This window comes from Sus scrofa, chromosome 7 (genome assembly GCF_054392235.1).
Source record: "Sus scrofa isolate SSC_HxYL_T2T_F1_AM1 chromosome 7, Sscrofa_HxYL_maternal_Yorkshire_Landrace_v2.0, whole genome shotgun sequence".
Lineage (NCBI taxonomy): Eukaryota > Metazoa > Chordata > Mammalia > Artiodactyla > Suidae > Sus > Sus scrofa.
Genome location: NC_139389.1, coordinates 36,259,115 through 36,285,478, shown reverse-complemented (window position 1 = coordinate 36,285,478; position 26,364 = coordinate 36,259,115). Strand labels below are relative to the sequence as shown.

At 38.0% G+C, this 26,364-nt stretch overlaps 1 protein-coding gene across 5 annotated transcripts in view; it reads left to right on the top strand.

Moving 5' to 3' along the window:
• Positions 1-26,364, top strand: part of KHDRBS2 (KH RNA binding domain containing, signal transduction associated 2) — a 523,676-nt gene that overhangs the window by 176,140 nt on the left and 321,172 nt on the right. For all 5 annotated transcript variants that reach the window (XM_084966947.1, XM_084966946.1, XM_084966945.1 and 2 more), the window contains one exon: positions 13,078-13,194. In XM_084966947.1, coding sequence (XP_084823073.1) covers positions 13,078-13,194 — 117 coding nt within the window. The remainder of the gene's footprint in view (positions 1-13,077; positions 13,195-26,364) is intronic.

Genomic DNA, 26,364 nt, shown 5'->3' with positions numbered 1-26,364 from the left:
AAGGGAAAAGTCCTGTAAAGAACAAGCATTGCTATTTTGGACATGTACACATAATTTATGAGATACAATGTGACACTTAAAATACTTGCTTTAGAAATTTAGGATTCTCTAAGATGGCACTACTGAGGTTTAATTAAATAGTTTTAAAATTCTGAAATATAAGAACTGGAGTTCTCTTGTGGCTTAGTGGATTAAGGAATTCAGTGTTGTCACTGCTATGGCTTAAGTTGGATCCCTGGCCTGGGAACTTTTGCCTGGAGCAGGTGCAACTAAAAATAAATTAATTAAAGAATATAGCTAACATTAAGGTGTTATTTTCATGACTATTTCATAACATTAAGGTGTTATTTTCATGACTATTTGAACAGCCAAAGAATTATCTGTTAAGTGTAAAAGCGCACAGATTCGGATAAAAGAATTATGTACCTACCTGTCACGGTGCTGCGTAAACATTTAGTTGCCTCAGCCACCTCGTTTAGAGACAGTTATTCTGACAGTTGTACTTGCTGAACCAGTCAGGGCTTGGGCTCCAGTTGTAATGATTATGATTTGGGCTGTTAATGTTGACACTTTTCATATAATGGTGTTTTAAGTGAATCTTTTCCAATAAAAACACCTTGAGCTTGGAAGGTGCCCTTAGGGCTGTATAAAAATGGCCAGGATGGGCCCAGGAGACGTTTCCGGATGCCCCACACAGGAGGAAGAGCATCTGAAACTCGACCAACAGCACTTTAGTTGTCTATGAAAGGAGAATGATTTGCACACCCAGTGCTCAAGCAGAGTGAAGATTATTTAGAGCAGAGCGAATGCGACATGAATTGTGGATGTGTTTACATTTTAAAAATTCATGTCCAATCGTTTTTATCAGCATGTTCTCAAGTTTCTTTGCCATTTCTGTGAACATGGACCATTATGTCAACTACAGTGTGACATTACATACATCATGTTAACTTTGAAACAAGACAAATACCAATGAAACACAAAGTATACCCAACAAACGCATATTAAAGGACCCACATTTTTATTCTTAATCTAAACGGATTTTTTGTTCTCCAGCTCTGTATGTCTGCTTCCTTTCAAATTTAGGTATTTCCCTCTGAAAAGGATGTTTCAATCTATGGCAAGCAAGAGTAGTTGCTGTCTATATTTTTGGTAGGTCTTCCTATTTAATTAAACTCTTTGAGTTCATGTGTATGTGCATTTACTATTTTATTTTGAAATGTTAATTATATGTTAAGACTAAACATATTGCAATGATTGGTATTTTAGCACAGAATCAAAATTCCTCCTAATTCCCAAATCCAATGAGTAGTTTGTTTTTCTCAAACTCTAGGCTCCCTCTGTACAGTCATGCACCCCCTGCCTATTGCCAGTTCCGACCCTTCAATTGCTTTTCATTGCTTTTAACTAAAGAACAAGATTCTCAAGAGGGTAATTAAGTAGCTGAATAGTCTGCTTCTCCCTCCAGCCCCATTTCTCAAACCTCCCAAGTGAATTTCCTTCCATTTATCAGCTGTGCCACCCTTAGGGTTTTCCCACATGTTTTCTCTTCTGCCTGGAGAGTCTCCCACACAGCTCTCCTGCAAAGCCTTGTCCTAACTGCCTCTGCCTCACATTTCAGTTTAGAACTGTTTTTCAGCACAGGTTCTCTCATGACTACAGTCGTACATTCCCTGGGATCCTGAAGTTCTCCCAGGGCAATGCTGCCTCATAATTATCACTTGATACATACCTGAGGGTTGAGTGATGTATAAAACATCTCCCTTTCTGCTGTTCTCCTCATTCTTTCCTATTCCTTTAGAAATGAGTCCTTTCCTCCGCTTTGTCCTCATTTTCTCTCCTAAGCCTAGCTACTCATATAGCTTTCTCTTCTGGGCTTCCTTTTCTTACCCCTCTCTCATAGCATTTTCAGGCCTTTGAGTCATGCTCCTCTGTAGAAAATTGCTTGGCCTAATGGAGCTCCCATTAGGAACTCAGTGGATTAAGAAACCAGCCTGGTCTCTGTGAAGATGCGAGTTCAATCCCTGGCCTCACTCAGTGGATTAAAGATCTAGCATTGCCGTGAGCTGAGGAGTAGGTTGCAGACATGGCTTGGATCTGGCATTACTGTGGCTGCAGTGTAGGCCAGCAGCTGCAGCTCTGATTCAACTCCTGGCTTGGGACCTTTCATGTGCTGCAGGTGCAGTGCAGCCATAAAAGGAAAACAAAAGAAGAAAATCACTAGGCCTATGTTTTCATGTTAAATATCTTTTTCAATGTCTGTTCATACATGGCTATTAGATTTCTCCATTTGGAGGGCACCTAAATATTCTAAAACTTTTGTTCCTTTCCTCCATAATTTTGCTATCGATGAAGTGTATTTTCAATCCTCTGGCATACACTGTATTTTGATTACTGATTCATTCTATCCTCCACACATCCTCCCAAGTGAATGACTTGCCAGATCTTGTTGAGGGCACCATCCAGGCTCTTATCTAGCCTCCTCCTCTGTTTTCTGTGACCATCATTCCACTTTTGTTCCCCTCATCATGTATCAAGTTTACACCAAACAACTTAATTGACTCCCCTGCCCCCAACCCTTCCACTTCTTTGCACTCACAGCAACTTTTCCAGGCTCCTTTTTGGAGCTCTTTATGCCCCTGACTTTCCCATGCCCAGCTTCTGCCTCCATGTTCAAGGTTCAGCAATGCATCAAAGTTCCTAAGTTTCCCATGTGGAAATACATTGATATTATCTTTAGTGGTCAATTCTATAACATTCTTATTTTTCTTCTGTATTTTCTTCAATACTCATTGGTGTCTATTTTGTAAAGTTGAAAATAGTTTTCTTTGATAGAATACTCTATAAATTCTAGATGGTGTTACTTAATTCTACAGACACAGCTTGATATTTTTGTGATTGCATAAATCTTCCTTCCCTTGAATACCCATGTTCTTTGATGATTGTAGAAGTGAGTACCTCAAGTATTGTCTTTCCCTGTCTATTTATACAGGAAGGCTATTTTTGGATCTGTAACTGTGGTCTCTCTTTGTGTAGTCTGCCCCAAATTGCTTTACTTTGTTTTGATAGCATCAAACACAAGGATAGACTACGAAAGGGTGATTTAATGTTGAGTTCCCAAAGCACAGGAGAGCAGCTCTATACATTCCTACTCATTAAAAAGGGGCTCCATCCCACATTCAGCAATAGGATGGAGATGACAATAGTGTTCAAATATGAGCAAATGGAGACAGAGGCATTTCAGGATCAGCAGATGAGGGCGCTCAGTCCATCTCTGTCCTAGGAGAGAGCTGCAGCAGGGATGGTGACAGCAGGCTCTGCACAAGTGCCTGGTGATCAGTACTGTCCTCCATCACAAAGCAGGTGCAGACGTGGTGCCACAAAAGGAGGAACTACAAGAGGTGCAAGGGGGGAAAAGGAATGAAGCTGCTAGAATTAGCCTATAAATGGGTGATCAGAAAAATGCCACATGGGAACAAAAGGTTTCTTTCATACAAATATCGATCAAATATTAATAATCATGAGGAAATATATTAATAAATCACTCTATTTCGTGTTCATTCTGTTGAGCCTTAAAACTCCTAGAGATTCCCAAGTTCTGAATTGTGGCTAAACCTTACAGACACTATTCTGTGTACTTGAGGCACATGCTGTGTTTGAAAGAGATTGGCTTTAATGAAAATGTTAGGACCAAGTGCTGTTAGTGAACAGATAACTCTCCTGTCCTAAGTATGTCAGTTGGCTTTGTTTGAAGGGGACTGAACACAGGCTGAAAGCAGCAGAATGAAAATGGCTTGTTAGAACACAACTTGTGTATTGGCTATTTTCAGAACTAATCCTAAAATAGAATTCCCCAAACTAACACAACATCAAATATAGGTAATCAACTTTGTGAGGACTTTGGATGTATTAAAACTTCAGACAGAAATGGTGTCCTGACCCTTAAGGAAGAAAGCCCTCTTGAGGTGCCAGGAGGGGGAGAGAGGAAGGCTGGGCATGTTCTTTGTGGAAGTTGGAGGCAGGCACCCCTGTGTGGAGGGGCAGGTAAACATCCTTCTGGCCACCATGTGCTTGCTATGAACTCATCCATGTGGAGGACTTAGCAGAGTGCCTGGCACAAGGTGAACCTTCAGAAATGTCCATTGTGGCAAGTAATAGAGGTCAATAAGTATAACAATAATATATAAAAATAAAAATATTACCAATATAAAAATAATAAAAGAACATAGGGGTACGTGTATCTTTCTTTGAATTGTAGTTTTGTCCTAATATACACTCAGGAGTGGGGTTGCTGGATCATATGTTTGTTCTATATTTAGTTTTCTGAGGAATTGCCATGCTGTTTCCCATCGTGGTTGTACCAATTTACATTCCCACCAATAGTATAGGAGGGTGGGTACCCTTTTCTCCACACCCTCTCCAGCATTTGTTATTTATAGAATTACTAATGATGCCCATTTTGACTGGTGTGAGGTGGTACCTCATTGTACAGCATGGGGAAATATATGCAATTTCTTAGGGTAGAACATGATGGAAGATAGTATGAGAAAAAAATGTATGTATATGTATGACTGGATCACTGTGCTATACCACAAAAATTGATACAACAGTGTAAATCAAGAATACTCTAATAAAAATGAAATTTTAAAATTTGAATTACATTAAAAAAAAGAGTAAGGGTTACTGAAGTCAAACTTCACTCTATGTGTCAGGTGCAATTACAATATACTGAAATAATGATTATTAATCATGTAATAATAACAGCCTATATCTATTGAGCTCTTAACTTTATTGTCTCTCTTTTGCAGATAAAGAAAGTGAAGCTTAGGATGCTTTAATTAATACAGCCAAATTTATACAAATTTATAGTGAATTTGCAAACCTATGAAATCTGGCTTGAGAACCTCGCTTGCAAGCATTTTACTCTCCTTATTCTTTGATGTTGGGGCATTTTATTTATCCATATAGTAACTGTACACAAAAAGGTCCTCTGAACCACTTCCCAGTGTTGGCTCTACAAACTGATATTTGTATTAGTTTTCAATACTATATTTTTTAGGGGTACAATACAATAAATATTATATTGTATCCCTAATACAGATATTAAGAAAAATGATGAAATCACTTCAGCAGACTTCAACAAGGGTAACTAGATATTGTTGGGAAAAGCAAAGGGTCGATTGGACAATTAAAATTTTAAAAACGCATTATATGAAGGACTGCTGCTTTAAAAATGGTATGTATTTAACATTAGTCACAGAAGATGTTTTCTATTAGCTTGTGAAAGTAAATCTCTGCTTATGCATCTTCATCCTGTTGAATGTTTTGTGTTCTATTTCAAAAATTAGACTCTGTGAAAGAATCAAAGGGGATGTCTCTTTTACTGCTTCAGGACAATTTGGTTTCAAATTGGTTATTGGTTAAAAATAAAGCTCCTGAAATAGGAGTGTCAGAAAATGTGTTATGGTAATCAAGGCAGAGAACAAAACTTCCGAGACTGGGGCCATGTATATGTTTTGTCAATTACCTGTCCTCAGCCGGGGATGTGTGAAGGGCGCGCTCCTCCTTTCAGAGTCATAAGCATCCCTGCTTTGACTGCTTTCGTTGTTTTGAATTTAAATGTATGCTCCTACCAGTAAAAGGACAAGAAGTTCCTAGAACAGACTACCAGAGAAGTTCAGTCAGATTTTACACAACTGGATTGTTAATTTGATTTCTTTTAAAATTATATTCAGTGTATTCAAGGTATATATGTAATTTCCAAGTAGAGTATAAAAAAAAAATGAGCCCCTAAGATAAAGTCTAAAATAATACCCATTACTTTGATACTACCTGCTTTGATGACACTCTCTGAGACCCATTACCAGAGATTACCAAGATCTTGAATTTTGTGTTTATTATGAATCATGAGTAGTAGGTTTAGTACTCATATATATACTAATAAGTAAAATTTTATTTAACTTTTCTTGTTGTTTTCTTTTTCTTTCTTTCTTTTGGGCCACAGCCTAGGCATGCAAAGTTCCCAGGCCAGGAATCTAACCTGTACCCAGCAGCAATCCGAGCCACAGCAGTGACAAGGCTGGATTCTTAACCTGCTGTGCCACCAGAGGAACTCCAGCTTGTTTTTGAATTTTATAAAAATAGTGTCATATTTCTAGAGCTTGAATTTTTTTACCCAAAGTTTAATTTCTAGTATTTGTTAATGAAATGTAATGTAGTTACGGGTAAATTCTGTCCACTGCTATAAATTTCCACTATGGATTGGCACAATTTACTTATTCATTTGTTTAGTCATGGTTCTGATGGAAAATAGCTATAATGTATAAATCAGGCCTGACACAGCTGTTGGAAGACATAGGGAAAGGGACCTTAGGAAGGTTGCCACTGAGAGGTGAAGACTTGAGCCCCATGCCTGCCAGCGCCTGGGACTGGGAGCCTGTGGAGCAGCCTGTGGGCTGTTGTGTCCACAGAGTCGGGCTCATGTAGGGGTCAGCAAAGCAGCATGTCTAACTGCCTAACTTGCCAGGAGTAATGGCCTACAGTTCAAGTTCATTTTCTAAATCTCGTGCAACTCTCTGCCCTTCCCCCTGAAAGAACCCAACACGAAGTGAGCATGTGTGGCAGGAGACTTGGGCACATATCTGAGGTGTGGGTATGGGATGGTGTCCAGTGATGGCTTGCCACCCCTGGAGTTGATGGCTTCTCCCTAATTATTGTTGATCCAGCAAACACTGAGACTTTATAAACATTCTTACACATGTGCTAAGATTTCTCTAAAGAATATACCTGGGAGTGGGCACACTGCAGCATCGGTTAAATGCATTCACAGATTTACAGGATGGAGCCCACAGGGTTGTTATCTATCCACAGTCCTACAAGAAGGGTGTATGAGTTTCTGTGGCTCCAATTTCTGGTCCTTGTTGGTTTCTGACTTCCTTATTTCTACTATCATAATGTGTGTAAAATCATACTTATCTGTGGTCTTCAATTGATTTTTGCTTCAGTTCTAATGAGGTTGAAATATTTATACGTTTTCTTTTACCATTCTCTTCCTTCTTCATGATTGTATCTGTTATCTATTGTTTGTCTTGTCCTTATACTTTTATACTTGTGTTTGTAAACTATGATTCTTTGTTGACGTATGATATAAATAGTCCCCAAATTTGTGATTCATGTTTTTTGCATTTTTATGGTATACTTTAATGAACAGATATTCTTAATCCTAATCAAACTTCTATTTTACTGTTAGCATATTTATATGTCTTGTTTTAGGACTCTTAGACATTATTTCCTTATGATTTTTCTCTTAGAAATTCTAAACTTTTGCCTTTCAGATTTAAGTCTATAGTCCATCTGTATTTACACTGAGGAATTGATAAAGAAGATGTGCTGCATATAGATAATGAAATATTACTCAGCCATATTAAAGAACGAATAATGTCTTCTGCAGCAACATGGGTAGACCTAGAGATTAACATATGACATTGCTTTATGTGGAATCTAAAAATAGGATACAAATGAACTTATTTACATAACATAAACAGACTCATAGACTTTGAAAAGAAACTTAAGGTTACCAAAGGGAATAGGTGGTTGGGGGAGGACTGGGGGTGTGAAATTGGCATGTGCGCACTGAGCTGTCTGAAGTGATTGGCCAATGGAGATCTGCTGTGGAGCACAGGGAACTCTACCCAATATTCTCTGATGATCGACATGGGGATAGAATCTGAAAAATAATGGATGTGTATATATTTATAACTGAATCACTGTTGTATAGCAAAAATTACCATGTTGTAAATCAACTATAATTCAAAAAAAAACTTAAAAAACAACCCATTCAGAAATGGGCAGAAGTCTTAAAAGACATTTCTCCTAGAAGACATACAGGTGGTCAACAGGCACACAAAAAGATGCTCCACATTGCTAATTCTTAGAGAAATGCAAAACAAAACTAAAATGAAGTAGTACATCACACAGATCAGAATGGCTATCATCAAAATGTCTACAAATAATAAATGCTGGGGAGGGTAATGAGAAAAGGGAACCCTCCTACGCTGTTGGTGGGAATGTTAAGTTGGTACAACCACTAGAAGGACAGTTTGGAGCTTCCTTAAAAAAACAAAAACAGAGTTACCATAAGATGCAGCAATGCCACTCCGGCACATAACTGGCAAAGGTGAAAACTCTAATCTGAAAAGATAACGCACCCCAGTGTGCAGCACTGTTTACCATAGGAAAGACCTGAAAGCAACCCAAATGTCTGTCAACAATTGAATGGACCAAGAAGATATATACAGAGGACTATTTCTCAGCCATAAAAATTAATGAAAAAAAAGCCACTCGCAGCAATATGGATGGACCTAGAGATCATCATACTAAGTGAACTAAGAGAAAGACCAATACCATATGATATGACTTATATGTGGAATAAAAAGAATGATACAAATTAAGTTCTATATTAGTATCCATGAGGATGCATGTTCAATCCCTGGCCTACTGCTTCAGTGAAACCACAACGGAATTGTTATTTTATAGTTATGGAGGTCAGAAGTCTGCAAAGGTTCTTAGGGGCTAAAATTAAGGGGTTGTTAAGGCACATTCCTTCTGGAGGGTCTAGGGAAAAACTGTTCCTTGACTTTTCCACTCTCTCGAGGCTGACCCTGTTCTCTGCCTCATGCTCCCTTCCATGTTCAAAGCCAGACATTGCATCGCTCTAACCTCTGACCCTACTGCCTCCTCCTTTCACGCTTGAGAATGTCTGGATAATCTAGGGTCATCGCCTCATCTCAGACTTCCTAATTTCATCACATTTGCAAAATTCCTTTGCAGGGTAACGCACATACTGATCCTGGGCATGAGGATGGACATCTTTGGGGGACACCATCCTGCCCCAGTGATCTGTATCGCTTACCGTCTCATACATCATTGACGCATAAACTGGCATGTGTTTCTTGGTTCAGCATCCCATTGCTCCTATGTTCTTTCTGTGCCCCAGTCTACAGGTATCTCACTATTATAATTAACACAGCTTTTTTTTTTTTTTCTATTTTAGGGCCAAACCCGCAGAACATGGAGGTTCCCAGGCTAGGGGTCAAATCGGAGCTACAGCTGCCAGCCACAGCAACATCAGATCTGAGCCGCCCTCTGTGACCTACATCACAGCTCATGGCAGCACCAGAGCAAGGCCAGGGATTAAACTCACAACCTCATGGTTCCTAGTTGGATTTGTTTCCACTGCACCACAACGGGAACTCCTAATGCAACTTTATAATGAATCTTTGTATGTGGCGGGAATTCCTTCGGCATCTGAGTGTTTTGGATATTCTTAGACTTTTACTTTTTCAAACATTTTTAGAGCCAGTTGGTAATTGATCAAAAACCTATTGCAACTGTAACTAGAATAGTGTTAAATCTAGAGATGAATTGAAAATACTAGAAATCTATGCAACATTGAGACTCTTCCTCTTCATGAACATGATGTCTTTCTATTTATATCCATTGTTGGTTTTATTAATGTATTTTACACATTCTTTGTAAAGGTTTTGATCATATTAGGATTTTTTTTTACTGCTATCATAAATGGTATCTTTTTACTAGTTATATTTTTCTAATATGCAAAATACAATTGATTTTTTATATTGATTTTATATAAAATACCTTGCTAAGCTCTTCTAATCCTAATGTTTTTTTCTGAAATTACTTTAAGCTCTTAATGTGTATAATTATATAAACTATGAATTTTGTTACATTCCAACATAATATTTATCTTATTCAGTGGTTTGAATTTTCAGTGTTGAACAGGACATTAGAAATGTGCATCTTCTTGTTTTTGATATTATTTTACTGTTAAGTATACTGTGCTTACTGGTTTTTGAATAGAAACCTTCTATTAAGTTAAGAAAGCTTTCTTCATTTTTCAGATTATGTGAATTTTTGTAATGATTGAATTGGATTGTATCAATTTTTTTTCTATTCCAATTAAATGCTAACCTTTTTATCCCCTCCTTTGTCAATAGGTGAATTAAAATCAAGGGATATAAATATTAAATTATGGAGTTCTCATTGTGGCTCAGCAGTTAACGAACCTGACTAGCATCCATGAGGATGCTGGTTTGATCCCTGACCTCACTCAGTGGGTTAAGGATCACGTGTTGCTGTGAGCTGTGGTGTAGGTTGCAGACGCAGCTCAGATCCCATGTTGCTGTGGCTGCGGTGTGGGCTGGCGGCTGCAGCTCCAATTGCACCCCTAGCCTGGAAACCTCCATATGCCATGGTGTGGCCCTAAAAAGACAAAAATAAGTAAATAAATAAATAAACCTTAAATTACCTCTGTGCCTGTGACAATCATGACTTGATCATCATGCATTTTTTTGTATATGCAATAAGCCTCTGTCATTTCTACGATTTTGTGGAATAGGTTTTGTTTCATGAATGGATTTGGTCTCTAAATTCATTCCCTTTTCTCATTCATTTAATTATTTAAGGTCATTGTTATCCTAGCCTCCTAAGTGAGTTGAGGGTTATTTTTCCATTTCTTTCTTCCAGAATAACCTGCTGATGGTTTGCCATTTTGGGAGTTCCCTGGGTGAAATTCGGAACTAGTCCTTATAAATGGAGGGCAAAGAGAGACCAAAGAAAGATCTAAATCACTCCAGATTGATAAGTGGCCGGTTTCATAAGCAAAGCAATTCCATGTGGGGCTTGTCTTGAGCAGATCCCTGCACCCTCCTACCAGAGTTTACAGAGAGGCCTGAACTAGCTTCAGTCACATACACCATCCACATGGTCCCAAAAATCCAGCCCTCTCAAGGCAGTCACTTTGAGGAGGCTTCTAGCACAGGAACAGTGGACAGAACATAAATTGTAAGGACAGGGCAGGGATGAGGAGTTTCTCCTTGTCTGGGTGCAGCTCATATCTTCTGAAAGACCTCCTGCAACTTCTGCACCGATCAGAATGATCTGTTTCCTACAAGTTTGGTGAGATTTCTTTTGTACAACATCTGCAACTAGTATTTACTTGTAGGAGTTTCATTAGTATATTATTTTTTCAAATATGAGTTTTCAACCTTCTAACTTTCCCTCCATTTTTAATCAAAGTACTGTTTACATGCACTAAAATGCACAGGTCTTAGAGTGCAGTTTGATGAGTTTTGACAAAAATATACCTATACTTTCAAAAAATATATAGAATAATTCCATCACCCCAGATGTTTTCTTCATGCCACTTTCCAGTCAGTCCAGCCCTAGCCTTCTATTCTCAACAGGCAACTGCTCTTGTGAATTTTAACAACATAGGTTATTTTTGCCTCTAGGATTTTGTAATAAAGGAAAAGCCAACGTGATACACTCCTTTGTAGCTGGCTTCTTTCACTCAACACAATGTCTGTGAGACAGTCCATGCTTGTTGCGTCAATCAGTGACTAATTCCTTTATGGATAAACTTCATCTTTTTGCCTTGGATCGGCATTGGTTTATTTCCAGTTCAATGGCAATTGTGAATAACATGTCATGAACATTCTTGTGCAAGCTATTTTGGGAACACGTGCTTTTATTTCTCTTAGTTAAATACTTACGTGTAGAATTACAGGGCCATATCAGAGCTCTGTGTTTAATTTCATAACTGCCAATCTTCTCCCTAAAATAACTATCATTTAAAACTGCCAACAGTGATTGTTCCAGTAGTTCCGTACCTTTGATCAACATTTGTTACGTCACCCTTCCCAGCTTAAATTTGCAAAGGTGTTCTGTATGCTTTCTTCCTAGAGTCTTTATAATTTTAGCTTTTGTGTTCAGATCTATGGTAGATTTCAAAATAAGATTTTCCTAAATGTGAAGTAGGATGTAAAAGCGTTTTCTGTGTTTATTTCGGTTTTGACTTGCTTTTGAATGTGAATATCCAGTTCTTCCAGCACCGTTTGTTAAAAGGATTTTACTTTTCAAATCTTATTGCTCTGGCACGTTTGTTGAAAATCAGTTGCCCATTTAAGTGCAGTCTTTCTGAACTTTATACTGTTCCATTGATCTTATTTGCCTATAGACATAGCCATCCACACTCCAGCACAGCATTGAACAGATGTGGTGAGAACAGATGTCTTGACTCTGTCCTGAATTTAGGAGAAAAACATTTAGTCTTTCACCATTAAGTATGGCTTATTTCTTACTGTGGGATCACATATTTCAAAAAGTAGAAAACACCTGATTTCGAAGGCAGTTACCAATCTTTGTTTTACATGCACAACATGGCTTTTGGTATTATTTTAGCCTTTTGTGTTTTTAAAATTAATCAGTGAGTGATTTCCTGAGTCATTTGGTGTGGTCGTGTTCCTTTCGTAGCTGGCAGTATACTCCGGTAACTGTTCTTAGTTCACCCATTTATAACCACATTTCAGGAAGAATAAACACATTAGATAAAACTCTCCACCCCGCTAGGATTTTCCAGTTGGGCAAACTGTTTTGTGTATATGCTACTCGAGCATTTCAAACTTTTCTTGTGTGTTTACATCTTTTATTTGATGATCTTTAGAACAACTCTTTAACACAGAGAATGTAAGATTGAAGAACAGCTGAATCTCTTTATTCCCAATCATGAAATTTAGAATGGAATGCTCTGGACATAGACAATGATTATCAAATATAAACATTAGATTTTCTTTGAAATACATTTAAAATATTAACTTTTGCAATTTTGAAGGTGCATAAACACATTCAAATTTTTTTTCATTTATTTTAATAAATCTGAGTGGAAAGGAAAAGCCTTTAAAAATTTTAACTATAGTGCTTCTCTCTAGTTTCTTTCTTAAGTAATGTATTGACTTATTGTGATTATATGAGTAAATGGTATGCTCAACATAGTACTTATTTTGGAATTTCTTTTGGAAGAGGTATCTTTTTAAAAGTGGATCTGAGCTTAGAGGTATGAAATGATTTTGTGTGTGTGTGTTCATCTGGGTACCTGAATGGCATAATTAATCTTCTCCTTGGCAAAGTTTGAAAAACCCATAACCCATCAGTTATGCTTGGTGTAAATTATTACTTTTCTCTACCTAAAACCAATGTTCTATTGATTTTGTTTCCTAGTTCAATTTTGTGGGGAAATTGCTTGGACCGAGAGGAAACTCCTTGAAGAGGCTACAGGAAGAAACAGGTGCTAAAATGTCTATCCTGGGCAAAGGATCAATGAGAGATAAAGCAAAGGTATGAACTTTGATACTTAACAGGTACAGGAAGTTACCTGTAACACGGATGGCCATGTTTACAAGCACATCTGAACTATTTTCCAATTATTTCCCATGATTTTTACCCTCCAGGACTATGCTGTCACACTTTCTGATGTCTCTTCTGTGTTCATAAAAATCAATTACTGGTCTGTTTTCCCGAAGACGTATAATTCTGTAATTCTGTGTTTTTATTCTTTTCAGCCCTTTGTGTATTTTTTTTTTCATTTTTTCTGTGTCCTTTGTTGGATGTTTCTATATGTGTATGCTCATTTTCTTTAATTCCCCAGCTGGATCCCTTTTCTTTCTTAGCTGTATCACCTGATCACATTCATGTATCATTCCCTCATTTTATCTCTTCGTTCTCTTTCACTCTCATCTTCTTACCTGAAGCAATTTAAAATACTTATCTGCAAATCTAAGAGACTTTTACCTGTTTTTTGAAATGCTTCAGTGATATTAAATCACTCATCTGATCCCAGAAGAACAATATGCCGAGAAATATATCAACTGAGATATTTGAAATGATTTATTTGGCATCTAAGCTACATCACTTTCCCATTTTATAGGATTTTTCTGTGTGTTAGAATTCTGTTTTGTTAAAACAACGATTTATAGAGATTTATTCAGAAAGGATCTTTTAAAATTCATTGAGAAAGGGCCAGTATATTTTAATAGTATCATTTGTTCAGTCCATAATTTTCTTATTGGATGTGTTACCAGGAAAAATACAATATTCAAACACTTATTTCTGACTATAGAAATTGCTTAGAAAATTGTTTAGGAGTTCTGTTGTCTAACTAATAATGTGAAATCTTAAATGAAATTTGTAGTGAGAAATGTCACTGAACTGGTAAATGTAAATGTAGAAAGTATTTTATCTTTATTTTAACACGTCAATATATGGTGATTGAGCAAGACATGCAATATAGGTGATTTTGTGCAAAGGATTGATAGTCAGTTCTGTTATTTGCCAAAAGGATGCTTCTTACTAGTCTTCTATTTTGGGTAAATTTTACATACTCTACTGTGTATAACCTCAGAAATGACTACTTTCTGGCCGATTCTCCTGCTTCTAGTTTCTCTCAGTACATTTAGAAGAAATAATAAAAGCATTTAAGAAGTGGCTTTTGCCCTCTGCCACAAAAATGTATAGATTCTCTATATATGTGGACAAATTCTATGTCTGTACATTTGTATATTTTAAAGTGGTTTTTTTTAAATTATATGTTCTCTAGATATCTCAAAGTCTTATAACAGAAACTTCACTTTTTGTGCTTTTATGCTTTCACCCATTCTTTTTTTTTTTTTTTTTTTTTGCTATTTCTTGGGCCGCTCCTGCGGCATATGGAGGTTCCCAGGCTAGGGGTCTAATTGGAGCTGTAGCCACCGGCCTACGCCAGAGCCACAGCAACGTGGGATCCGAGCCATGTCTGCAACCTACACCACAGCTCACGGCAACGCCGGATCATTAACCCACTGAGCAAGGGCAGGGACCAAACCCACAACCTCATGGTTCCTAGTCGGATTCGCTAACCACTGCGCCATGACGGGAACTCCCCTTTCACCCATTCTTTAAGCTTTAGATCAGGGTGTTCCTGTTGTGGCTCAGTGAGTTAAGAACCCTGGCCTCACTAGTGGGTTAAGGATCTGGCATTGCTGCAAGGTGTAGTGTAGATCGCAGATGTGGCTCAGATCTGGTGTTGCTGTGGCTGTGGTGTAGTCTGACAGCTGCAGGTCCAATTCAACCCCTAGCCTGGAAACTTCCACATGCTGCAGGTGTGACCATGAAAAGAAAAAAAAAAAAGATTTAGATCAGACAGGGCTTCCTGAACCCCTATGATGGGCTAAACCTCTTGTCACTTAACCATAAAATATTTTATTGACATTTTCTCTTTTTCTCATTAAACTATTTAACTTCCACACGCCAGAGAAATATTCTAGTTAGCTGTGCACACTCAGAGTTGCTGTGTATTTTCTCCATATTTTTTAAAGCAAATAGGTACATATTTTTAATTGTTATGTATTTGGGCTGTTTTTTTTCCTGTTCATAAAATTATAAACTGGATTCCTTTTTTTTTTCCTGTGAGCATATTAGGTACCAGGATAAGTATTTGAAAATCTAGCAAGAGACAAATTTGCTTCTATTAAGTTCCCATTAGGTTTAATTTACTGATATTACCTGTTACTTAAAATCCTGCTTCTATATTGATTACTTTTTCAATGATCCACCATGTCTGTCTGTGTTTTGAGTATTTTCATTGTTCCCTTATAAAATGAAAGAAAATGAAAATATTTAATAGCAACATCAATACTAATGTAGTCCACTGTAAAATATACTTTCTAGAATCCAGATAAGACCTTAACTGCCAAGGGTGCTGGACGCATGGCTAAGATAAAACCACACACATGGATATGAACAGATTGACTTTAGTAAATACTTGATTAAAATAAAATAAATACTTGGTAAATTTTTGATTGCTATGCTGCTATATTGTCTCTCTGCCTCATAACCTGAACCAAAAGGAATATTGTATATGGTTTTATTTTTGTAGGAAGTGAATAAGACCAACATGATTCTTCAGTGGAAGTGTGTGTGTGTGTGTGTGTGTATTTGTACTGCTACACAGTTACACAGGCATTTATTGCAGAGATAGTCATTAGATATATGTGTCATTTACAGTTCTAGTTCACAGTAATGAATATGAGAAAAAAAAATCCCTTCCTGTATTTTTTAGTCCAATGGGAGAGAGTCAATAAATAAGTGAATAAATGTGTTTTCCTCTTGCAGGTCTGGATGATTGTCATGGGTTGAAATAAAACAGAGGAAGGGAAAAGAGGTTAACAGTGGGAGAAATAGTTTGGTACGATGATCAAGAAGAGCAGCGGGTAATGAGAAGGGACCAGTCCAAGAAGCATGAGAACAAAGAGAAGGCAGACATGACGGCTGTGAGGGAAAATCTGCATCTTTTTTTTTTTTTGTCTTTTTTTTTTTTTTTTGTCTTTTTGCCATTTCTTGGGCCGCTCCTGCGGCATATGGAGGTTCCCAGGCTAGGGGTCGAATCAGAGCTGTAGCTGCCGGCCTACGCCAGAGCCACAGCAACGCAGGATCCGAGCCACGTGTGCGACCTACACAACAGCTCACGGCAATGCCGGATCCTTAACCCACTGAGCAAGGCCAGGGATCAAACCTGCAACCTCATCGTTCCTAGTCGGATTCGTTAACCACTGCACCATGATGGGAACTCCCTGCATCTTTATCTGTAACTGTCCTGGCAGGTGTAGTCGTATCTTTGCTTATAATCATATTTATTCCCATTGTGTTACCACCTGATCTCTTTGCTCACCTTTATAGCAAAGTTCTCTGAGAATGTTAATGCACTCAGTTGTTCTCATCCAGTCTTTTTAATTTTAAACTTTGGTTTATTAATAAGGCTGACCTTTATATGCGTTTATTAGTCAGTTGTATCGCTTCTCTTTAAAATCTTCTATTGCCTTTTTTTTCCAGTTTTACTAAAATATAATTGACACATCACACCGTATGAGTTTAAGGTGTACAGCACAATGACTTGACTTACATGCATCATGAAATGATTACTGCAGTAAGTGGGTGAACATCCATCATCTCATATAGATATTAAAGATACGGAAAAGATATTTTTCCTTGTGATGGGCCTCTTAGGATTAGCACTCTTCATATTCCTATATATAAATGCAGCAGGTTAGCTGTCGTCGTCATGTTGAACCCTAGGTTCTGAGTACTTCTAGATCTTACCACTGGAAATTTGCACCTTTGGACCAATTTATCCAATCTCCCCTCTCCCCATCCCCTGCCTCTGGTAACCCTAAATCTAGTCTCTTTCTAGGTGTCTGTCTATTTGTTTTTGAAGGATAATTGGCCTGAAACACTGTATTAGTTTCTGGTCTATAACATCTAGATTCCATATTTTTATACATTTTAAAATAATCACACTGTAAGTTACCATCTGTCACCATACAGGGATGTTACATAATTATTTGATTATATTTCCAACACTGTAGGTTTTGTCCCTATGACACATTTATTTTGTAACTGGAAGTTTGTGCCTCTTAATCTCCCTCACTTGTTTCTCTCTTCTTCCCTCCCCCTTCCCCTCTGACAGCCGCTTGTTTGTTCTCTGTATCTGTGACTGTTTCTGTTCTGTTTGTGCTTTTTTCTTTTTTTTTAGATTCCATATGTAAGTGAAATCATATGGTATTTGTCTGTTTCACTTGGCATAGTACCCTCTAGGTCTATCCATGTCATCACAAATGGCAAGATTTCATTTTTTTTTAATGGCTGAGTAATAGTGCACTATAAACATACCACATCTTTATCTATTCATCTATTGATGGGCACTTAGGTTGCTTCTGTATCTTGGCTATTATGAATAATGCAGCTATGAACATTGGGGTACACCTATTTTTTTGAATTAGTATCTGGGCTTTCTTTGGAAAAACAGCCAGGAGTGGAATTCCTGGATCAGATGGCAGTTCTATTTTTACTGTTTTGAGGAACCTCCATGCTATTTTCCATAACAGTTGCATCAACTTATATTCCCACCAACAATGTAGGAGTGCTCCCTTGCCTCAACATCCTTGCCGAAATTTGTTATGTGTTGACTTTTTGATAATAACCATTCTCACAAGTGTGAAATGATCTCATTGTGGTTTTGATTTGCATTTACCCAATGATAAGTCATGGTGAACCTCCTTTCATGTGCCCATTGGCCATCTGTGTGTCTTCTAGGAGTTTTATAGTTCCAGATATTACAATTTAAATTTGTCTTTAATCCATTTTGAATTTATTTTTGCATGTGGTGTGGAAAAGAAGTCCAGTTTGATTCTTTTGCATGTAGCTGTCCAGTTTTCCCAACACCATTTATTGAAGAGGCTGTCTTTGCCGCCATTGTTTATTCTTTTCTCCTTTTTCTTGAAGTAATTGACCTTGCAAGTGTGGATTCCTTCTCATCCATTCTTTATTGTTACCCTCCTCCATTCTTGTGACTGGATCCTCTTCCAGACCTCCAAGCCCAGCACTTAGTTTTCAGGATTCTTTCTTCCCTCCGTGATCTCACATCATCTGTGTGTTTCCGAATCCACAGTGTCCAGCTTCCAGTCTCTCCCTTAGGTTTTGGTGTTATATGTTTACCTACTCAGCATGAATATGTGCATGTCTAGTAGGCCCTGAAATATAGTTTATACAAACACATGTACTAATATATAAATATATATTTATATACACAGTTACATATATATATATATGAATGAAATATATGTGCATTGCTTATTAGCCTACATGTATGGTATTAATATACTTACCAACATACGAAGTACATATAAACACATATATATAGAGAGAGGTTGAAAGAGTAAGAGAGATGCCTTTGCTTACTTGTAGGGCCCCAATGAATATATTATGAGCCACACAGTCTCAAGATTTATGGGTACCTTCTCTTTTCGTCTTGCATTTGTTCAAAAGCGAGTCTCACAGAAATGGGAAATGAAAAACAGCCTATATTCAACTGAATGGTGCTTGGGAGCGCAAGCCTACATAGGTTGGCTGTGTTTATTTAAAGTTTATATCAGCATGCATTCAGGAAATCAACACACAACTGCACGTCTGTTTTTCATATTCTAGCCAGTGGAAGAATAAATATATGCCTGGAACATCACTACCTGCTCCCTCTGCACTTGCCAGCAAAGCCTGGTCCTCTAGCCTGGTGCTCAGTCCCCAGTCAGGCACCTGCCTTTGCAGATAAACTTGTCTAATAACCTTGTTTGCAGTTACAAGCTTGCCTCAACAGCCTGGGCAATAATGTGGATTATTTTTCTGTGTTGGGTATTCTGTTAAGATGTTACTCAATTTATATCTTAAACTTGAGCTTTTCTTCATGATAAAAGGAGATGTTTAGATAGTAATCTAAGTCAGGACAAAATAACTATGCAAGAATATTCCTTACATATCTGCTGAAGATATGTATTAGAAGACAAGTATTAGACATGACTCAAAACCTCACAAAACTTTTAATTTAATTAAGCATCTTGATCTGTTTAACACCTTCTTAAACTTAAGAAAGTATCAATCATTGAATTAGTAGGTGAAAAGAGTGACATACTCATTTATTTTTCTTGTAGATCTAATAAAACATCTTAATCCTTAGAAAAATACAAAGTTTTAAAATTTGTTAGAAGATCATCATAAAATTGAATGTATGATATAGAAAATAGTTCTTGTGGTCTAGTGTAGTAAGAAGATTCTAGGAGTTCCTGTTGTGGCTCAGCAAGTTAAGAACTGAACATAGTGTCTCCAAGGATGTGGGTTCAATCCCTGGCTTGCTCAGTGGGTTAGGAACCTGTTCTTCACCGCAAGCTACAGTGAAGTTTGCAGATGCAGCTCGGATTCCATGTTGCTATGGCTGTGGTGTAGGCCTGCAGCTGCAGCTCCAATTTGATCCCTAGTGCTGGAACCTCCATATGCCGCAGGTGTGGCCCTTAAAAAAAAAAAGAAAGAAAAACTCTAACAAGTTTAATGTTTTTATTTGTGTGTTGTTTTCGACTGTGGTTGAGAAATATTCATTTTTGTTTAGTTATACCTGTCTAATAACTCTATAAACAACAAAAACACAAATCAAAACAAAGTAAAATGTAGTAATGTCCAGTAGCAAAATCCTGCTTTGTATTTCATTCCCGTATTGGTCAGATCCCAGCATATGTCAACTTACACTATACCTAAAAAACAAAAAAACTCAGGAATTCTTGAACAGAAGCTAACTTTTAAATTGCAATGATAAAAGGTATTCTTAGAGAGTTCTAGAAAGTAAAATATATAACATGTTTGCAAAATTTCAAAATCTCAGGAAATTAGCTGGCAGTTCAGAAATTTCTTTAAGGTCTAAGTCGTTCCTGCACCTTATGGCCAGCCTGTTCTCAGTAAGTCCGCAGCTGCCACTTCACTAGCAGTTGCTTCTGCACAATCTTCAGGGGGTAACGTGGAGCTTTGGATATAGTGCTGCTGCTATTTTTAGTGATGCTGATGGAGAGATTGGTGAGGGCGAACAGAGGAGGCAGTGGTTCAAAAGGCTTATCTTTGAAAAGAGTGGGAACAAACATGTTATCTCCAAGAAAAAACATTTGAGAGGTTATAGAAAATCAGGCAAAACCTGAACACACCTGGATAAGTGAGGCAACAGCAGGAAAGCAGGAGGGCAAATTTCTTGCCTATGTATCCATTGTCCTTAAGTGGAAATCGCAGGTTGCTAATAAATTATGTTCATTTTGGTCTTTATGTTAATGAGCTTGGTTGAAATTATGGGATGCGGTCTTAAAATATAATCATGCTAGTGATTATATTTTTAAAGCAAAGTGCTGTTTGGCAGAGTTGTATTTGAAAATGGTGTGATAATTCTTGAAGTTAAGCCTTTCTGTCTTTGATGTGCTAATACCATGAGCAGTTTCTATTCTGTATCTTCTGAATTTGGTAATGGTATTTCATGACAAGATTGTTTTTCATCAACAATATAATCAGCTAAATCTTCAAAGTGGTGCTGCTTGCCTGGTGTGTAAGGTGGGTGTGAACCTCGGTCCCAGCATCCTCCTCTCTTTTGGCTCCTGGGCATCGACCCACATCAGACAGCAAGGCAGTCTCTCAAATGCTGAAGGGGTGAGGCTGTGCTCACTGCTTGTCAGCCAGACTGGGATTGGTTACGTAAACTCCTCTTTCAACTCTGTAATATCCCCAGCAGCAACATAACTTGTAATGCCATAAAATGAAGAGCCAGACACTCTGATTGCCATTTTAGCTCTGTCCCTAATAAACTGGACAGAAAATCAACCATGTTTCTCAGCATCCCTTCTGCAGAAAAGGACCCCACTCCTGTTGACTTCCAAACAGAGACAGTGGGATAAGAGTAACACATCGCTTAAATATCACTTGCGTTTCTGAAGGACAAGGAATATTATCATAAATTATAGATAGGCGGGATTTTATTTTCTATTTATTCACTGCATTCTTCTGTTTCCCTGAACTGAATTCCAAGAAGTTAGAGAACCAGACTGAAATTCCCACCTGAAGAGTGGCACATATGAGAAGGAATACCCTGTTACAAATATCTATTTTTTAATGACAAAATGATACCTGTTTCAGTGGTGGACCAACACAAGGTTATTTCAACCTAATTTGTACTCCAAGTGACCAGACAATTAAAATAGTTAGGTTTAAGTTGAAGAGTAAACTATATCATGATGTCAGTGAGAAATTATTTTTTCACCTTAGCATCTTCAACCCTTTTATGTATAAATAGTTTGTCATTCACTGTACTGTGACCTTAGAATGTAAAAAGAGCATAAGAAATCTATCCATGTTGAACGCTTCATAAGCTGCTGTTGATCGAAAAAAAAAGGGAGGGGGGCTCAATCTAAAAGTTGAGACAGACTGCGGACTTAAGCCTGGGAACTGGGAGTCAGCCTCTCAGACAGCTCTGCAGGACTCTTCTGAGAGGTGAGGGAGGAGCCATGGTATACAGGAGTTTTTGCAGTAAAAACTAGGCAGTTGAAATACCAAAGATTATTGTTGATGAAAGAAAACCCAGACATCTCAAGTTAATGAATTTAACACTTTTCTATGTATGGGAAGATGCAAGAGTTTGGTCTCACTGAAATCATCCCTTTGATGGACACTTAACTATCTAGGGCCAGTAGCCTGTTTTTTCCATCCTGACCCCCCACTCCAGAGTACACAGTGGCTTCAGTAGCTGTTGGTGTGATGGCCACAACATACTTTGTTTACTGATATGGCAGGTGTCATCCTTTGTCCACTCTGGAATGATAGAGTCTGATGTAGTGATGTTTTGTGTTGTGAATCAAAGTTATATATTATTTTAAATCACTCACTTCCTTTAGCCTGGCTTTGTTCACAGCTAGACAAATTTATTTAATTGATGTATTTTATAATTTTTGCAATTAAGACCTGCTGTTTGGAAACTTTCAAAGGACCCAGTGTCCCAGCCATAAAGCAAGGATTGTATACAAAAATATATTTTTAATGTTCCTAGTGCAGTGGTTTTCCCTCCACTGCCCTGTTGCTTGAACCACACAAGGAGTCAAGTGGGGGAATCACAGAATCAAAACCTCTCACATGGAATGTATGGAGGCAGAGAAATTTTTAGACATGTCATGATTTATGAACTAGAATTATAATCATGTATACCTTCCCTACTACTGAGTAAGGCCTCTTTGTCTTGAGCTGTACTCTCCACCTCAAAATAGTGTAACCAGAATTCAAATGAGATACCATTTAGAGAGGGCAGATTCAAAATTCCACATTCTGTGGCAGTTCTAAAGATGGCTACAAAATCTTTGATATGTTGAGAGAGATATAAACAGGGTCCACTTCTCGTCCCCTTGAATCTGGATGGTGTCAGTGCAACAGGTGGAGTTCCGAGGGATGTTGCTCCCTGATTGCTTGGCGGTTGGGAGATTTGGTGCACCACCCACCTCACTTCTAGTACACCTCCTCTTGGAGCTCTAAGCTGTCTGCAAGGGTTCCAACCATCCTGTGACTGCCTCCTGGGAGGAAGCCAGGGTTATAGGGCGAGGCCTCAGGCAGGTACCCGTGGGAAGTTCCAGTGGAGCCCAGCCTTTGCATCGTCCTAGGCCAGACGTTCACTTGCCTGCTACCTCAAGTTGACATCAGCAGCCACTATGTCTTGAGTCTGCCTACTGCAGCCCAGTCTCAGGAGCAGACCCAAGGTGTCCCTGTTGTACTCCATCAAAACCCCTCACCCACAGAATCCATGCACAATAATCCATACACAGATTCCATGCATAATAATAAAATGGGTTGTTATTTCAGGCACCTGAGCTTGGCATGGTTTGTTATGCAGCACTGAATAACTGGACCACATTCCTACTGCTTTATATATAAAAGGAAGTGATTTTCAACATTGTTTGCCATTTTTCAAATTCTAGATTTGTTCTCTTCTTGTGTTTCTACTGCCCTCTTATGGCAATTATTACAGACTTGGATAATTCATGGATTTTTGTGTGGGTTTGTTTGCCTTTTTTGTTTGTTTTTACTTGCAAGATATTTTGAATTGTTCAAGCATATTCCCAAATCAAATGGTTCATGCATGTGTCATGTTTCATCTCAGTTTCCATTAAAGATAAAGCTTCCCAGGAAAGGCAGTTTAAAGATTTCTTTTTGTTAGAGCATTTTATGAGGGACCAGACATAAAACCAGAATGTTCTAGATAAAAAGTATTAGGCTGGTCATAAGGATGGTTTAAGGACTTTGTACCTTTGAATATCTGGCTTAATGTCACACAAGGTTAATTAGGTAGATGATTCTAATTTCCCTTTTAGGGTTAGGCTTAATTTTATTATGACTTTGCAAAGCAAGTGCTCTGGCATTTTATCAGTGATGCTGTTTTGTTCCCAGAATTGCACCATACTGAAAGTGCAGCCCTGACCAAGATTGGGCCAGTTTTAATCCTTAGTCCCTCTTTTTGATCAACTTCAGTTGGTAAGGATTTGTTTTAGCCAAGAAAAGGAGAACATTGCATTTCTGTGCTGAGAACATTAGCTGAGTCTGTTGCTTTATCACGTTTTGTTTTGTTGCTTTTTAGGGCTGCACCCCACATCTGGAGGTTTCCAGGCTAGGGGTTGAATCAGAGCTATAGCTTCCAACCTACACCATAGCTGCAGCAACACAGGATCCGAACCATGTCTGTGACCTACACCAGAGCTCACAGCAACACCAGATCCTTAACCCACTGAGTAAGGCCAGGGATCGAACCTGTGTCCCCATGGATGCTAGTCAGATTCATTAACTGCTGAGCAACAATGGGAACTCCCAGTTATTTTTTATAATTCTTATAAATGGTGAATTTTAGGTGTCAGATGAAGTTATGCAATGCATGCCCCATTGAGATTATCTGCAGTTTCTATACCCATGGACCTTATTTTTTCTTTTACCAATTTCCTATGTTAGAGAAGAATTTCTATGCAGAATCCCGAGGTGACTTAGTATGTTGGTATCCACTGATTATTAGAATATTTTATAGTATTTAGTGCTACATATATATTATATATTTAGTGGTTTATCTCACTATGTGGTGGAAAATAAACTGAATTTTTGTTTATATATAAATATATTTTAAATATCAGTATTTCTTGTACTTTCCTGCATTGGACCCTCTCTTTGCTTTGCCCAGATACCCTGTAACCAAAATAGTAGACCCATATGAATATATCATTGCTGTAATAAAATTGGATATTAGAAAGAAGATTTTCCTAAATACCTTTATTTTGCTCATTGTAAGACAAAGCATTTTTAATTTTATGAGTAATTTTAATGTCAAACCAAGTGGTAATGGTTATCTAAAAAGTCAAATAGTAATGATATTAAATCTCTTAGAAAAGCTTTTGATGGAAAGGTTGTTATTGTTATTTGCGTATTTTTAGAAAGATGCTGTTAAACGTTCGTTTTAAATTGTTGAAACTTGACCCCAATTTAAGCCATATTCTTTGAAGAGAAACTTGGACGGCTTGTTTGGGCACAGCTGGGGGAATCTGCAGATGTGGTTAAGCGGATAACGGGCCCAGGGTGGGAGTGCTGAAGAAGAAAATCGTGCACTTAAGTGCACAGTCAGCACTAATTTAGCTTCTGAATTTTAATTGCTGTGATGGTTGTTTGACTTAGTGTTCCTCTCTTCATTCAGTTTTGAACTTCTTGAGTCATTCAAAAGTTGAATAATAGTTTTATCAGAAGTATCTGAAGTAGCTACTCTTAGCTGAGTGCAGTTGTTGCGAGAACTAGAAAATTTGAGCTCTTGACATCCCTTGATAAAAGCTAGCGATCTCTGTTTTCTGGGCAGAGTTATTGATACTGTGGAGCCTAGAAAAAGACAAAGGCCACCAGCTCCTCAATCTAAATAGCTACATTCCTGAGGGCACTTTTGTTTCCTGTGTGTATTGGTTCACCAAGAGCCAAGTCAGAAAGACTATGAAGGGAGTTTCTGTCATGGCTCAGCCGGTTAGGACCCAGCATTGTCTCAGTGAGGATGTGGGTTTGATTCCTGGCCTCAGTCAGTGGGCTAGGGTTCTGGCATTGCCATAGGCTGTGGTGTAGGTCAAAGGTGCAGCTCAGATATAGTGTTGCTGTGGCTGTGGTGAAGGCCAGCAGCTGTAGCCCTGCTTCAACCCCTATCCTGGGAACTTCCGTATGCAGCAGGTGCAGGCATAAAAATTAATTAATAAAAAGAAGACAAGGGTACAAATGAAATCATATTTATTATTGTTGATCTAAGAATGAAATAGAACATTTCATTCAAGCCAGATTGAGGATGATAACCCAGGAACACCAACTCAGAAACCTCTGAGAACTTTTCGGGCATTAGAAATTAACACACAGTAATATTATTTTTTGAGACAGAGGGTTGTACATTAAATGATGTATGTATTGACAGTTTGCACAATTCAGATCTAAGTGTCATCCTGGTGGGTCATGTGACCCCTTACAAGATCAAGAAGGAATGTTATCTTTCATGAGTTGTCTTGTTGATGCTGGGAAAACATTATTGCTATGGGGCTAAAAAAATCAAACAAAATATGGTCCTTGATTAAGAGAATATGACAATAGCCAAGACATGGAAACAACCTAAATGTCCATCAAAAGATGAATGGATTAAGAAGATGTGGTACATAGATGCAGTGGAATACTACTCAGCCATAACAATGGACAAAATGATGCCATTTTCAGCAACATGGATGCAACTAGAGATTCTCATACTAAGTGAAGTAAGTCAGAAAGAGAAAGACAAATATCATATGATGTTACTTATATGTGCATTCTAAAATATGGCACAAATGATCCTATCTACAGAACAGAAAGAGATCATGGACATGGAGAGCAGACTTGTGTTTCCCAGGAGGGAGCAAGGAGGGAGTAGGATGTACAGGGAGTTTGGGTTTGGTAGGTACAAACTGTTAACATTTAGAATGGGCAAGTGATGGGGTCTTCCTATACAGCACAGGGAACTATATCCAATCTCTTGAGTTAGAACATGGTAGAGGATGGTTTCAAAAAAATTTTGTGTGTGACTGTATCACTTTGTTGCACAGCAGAAATTGA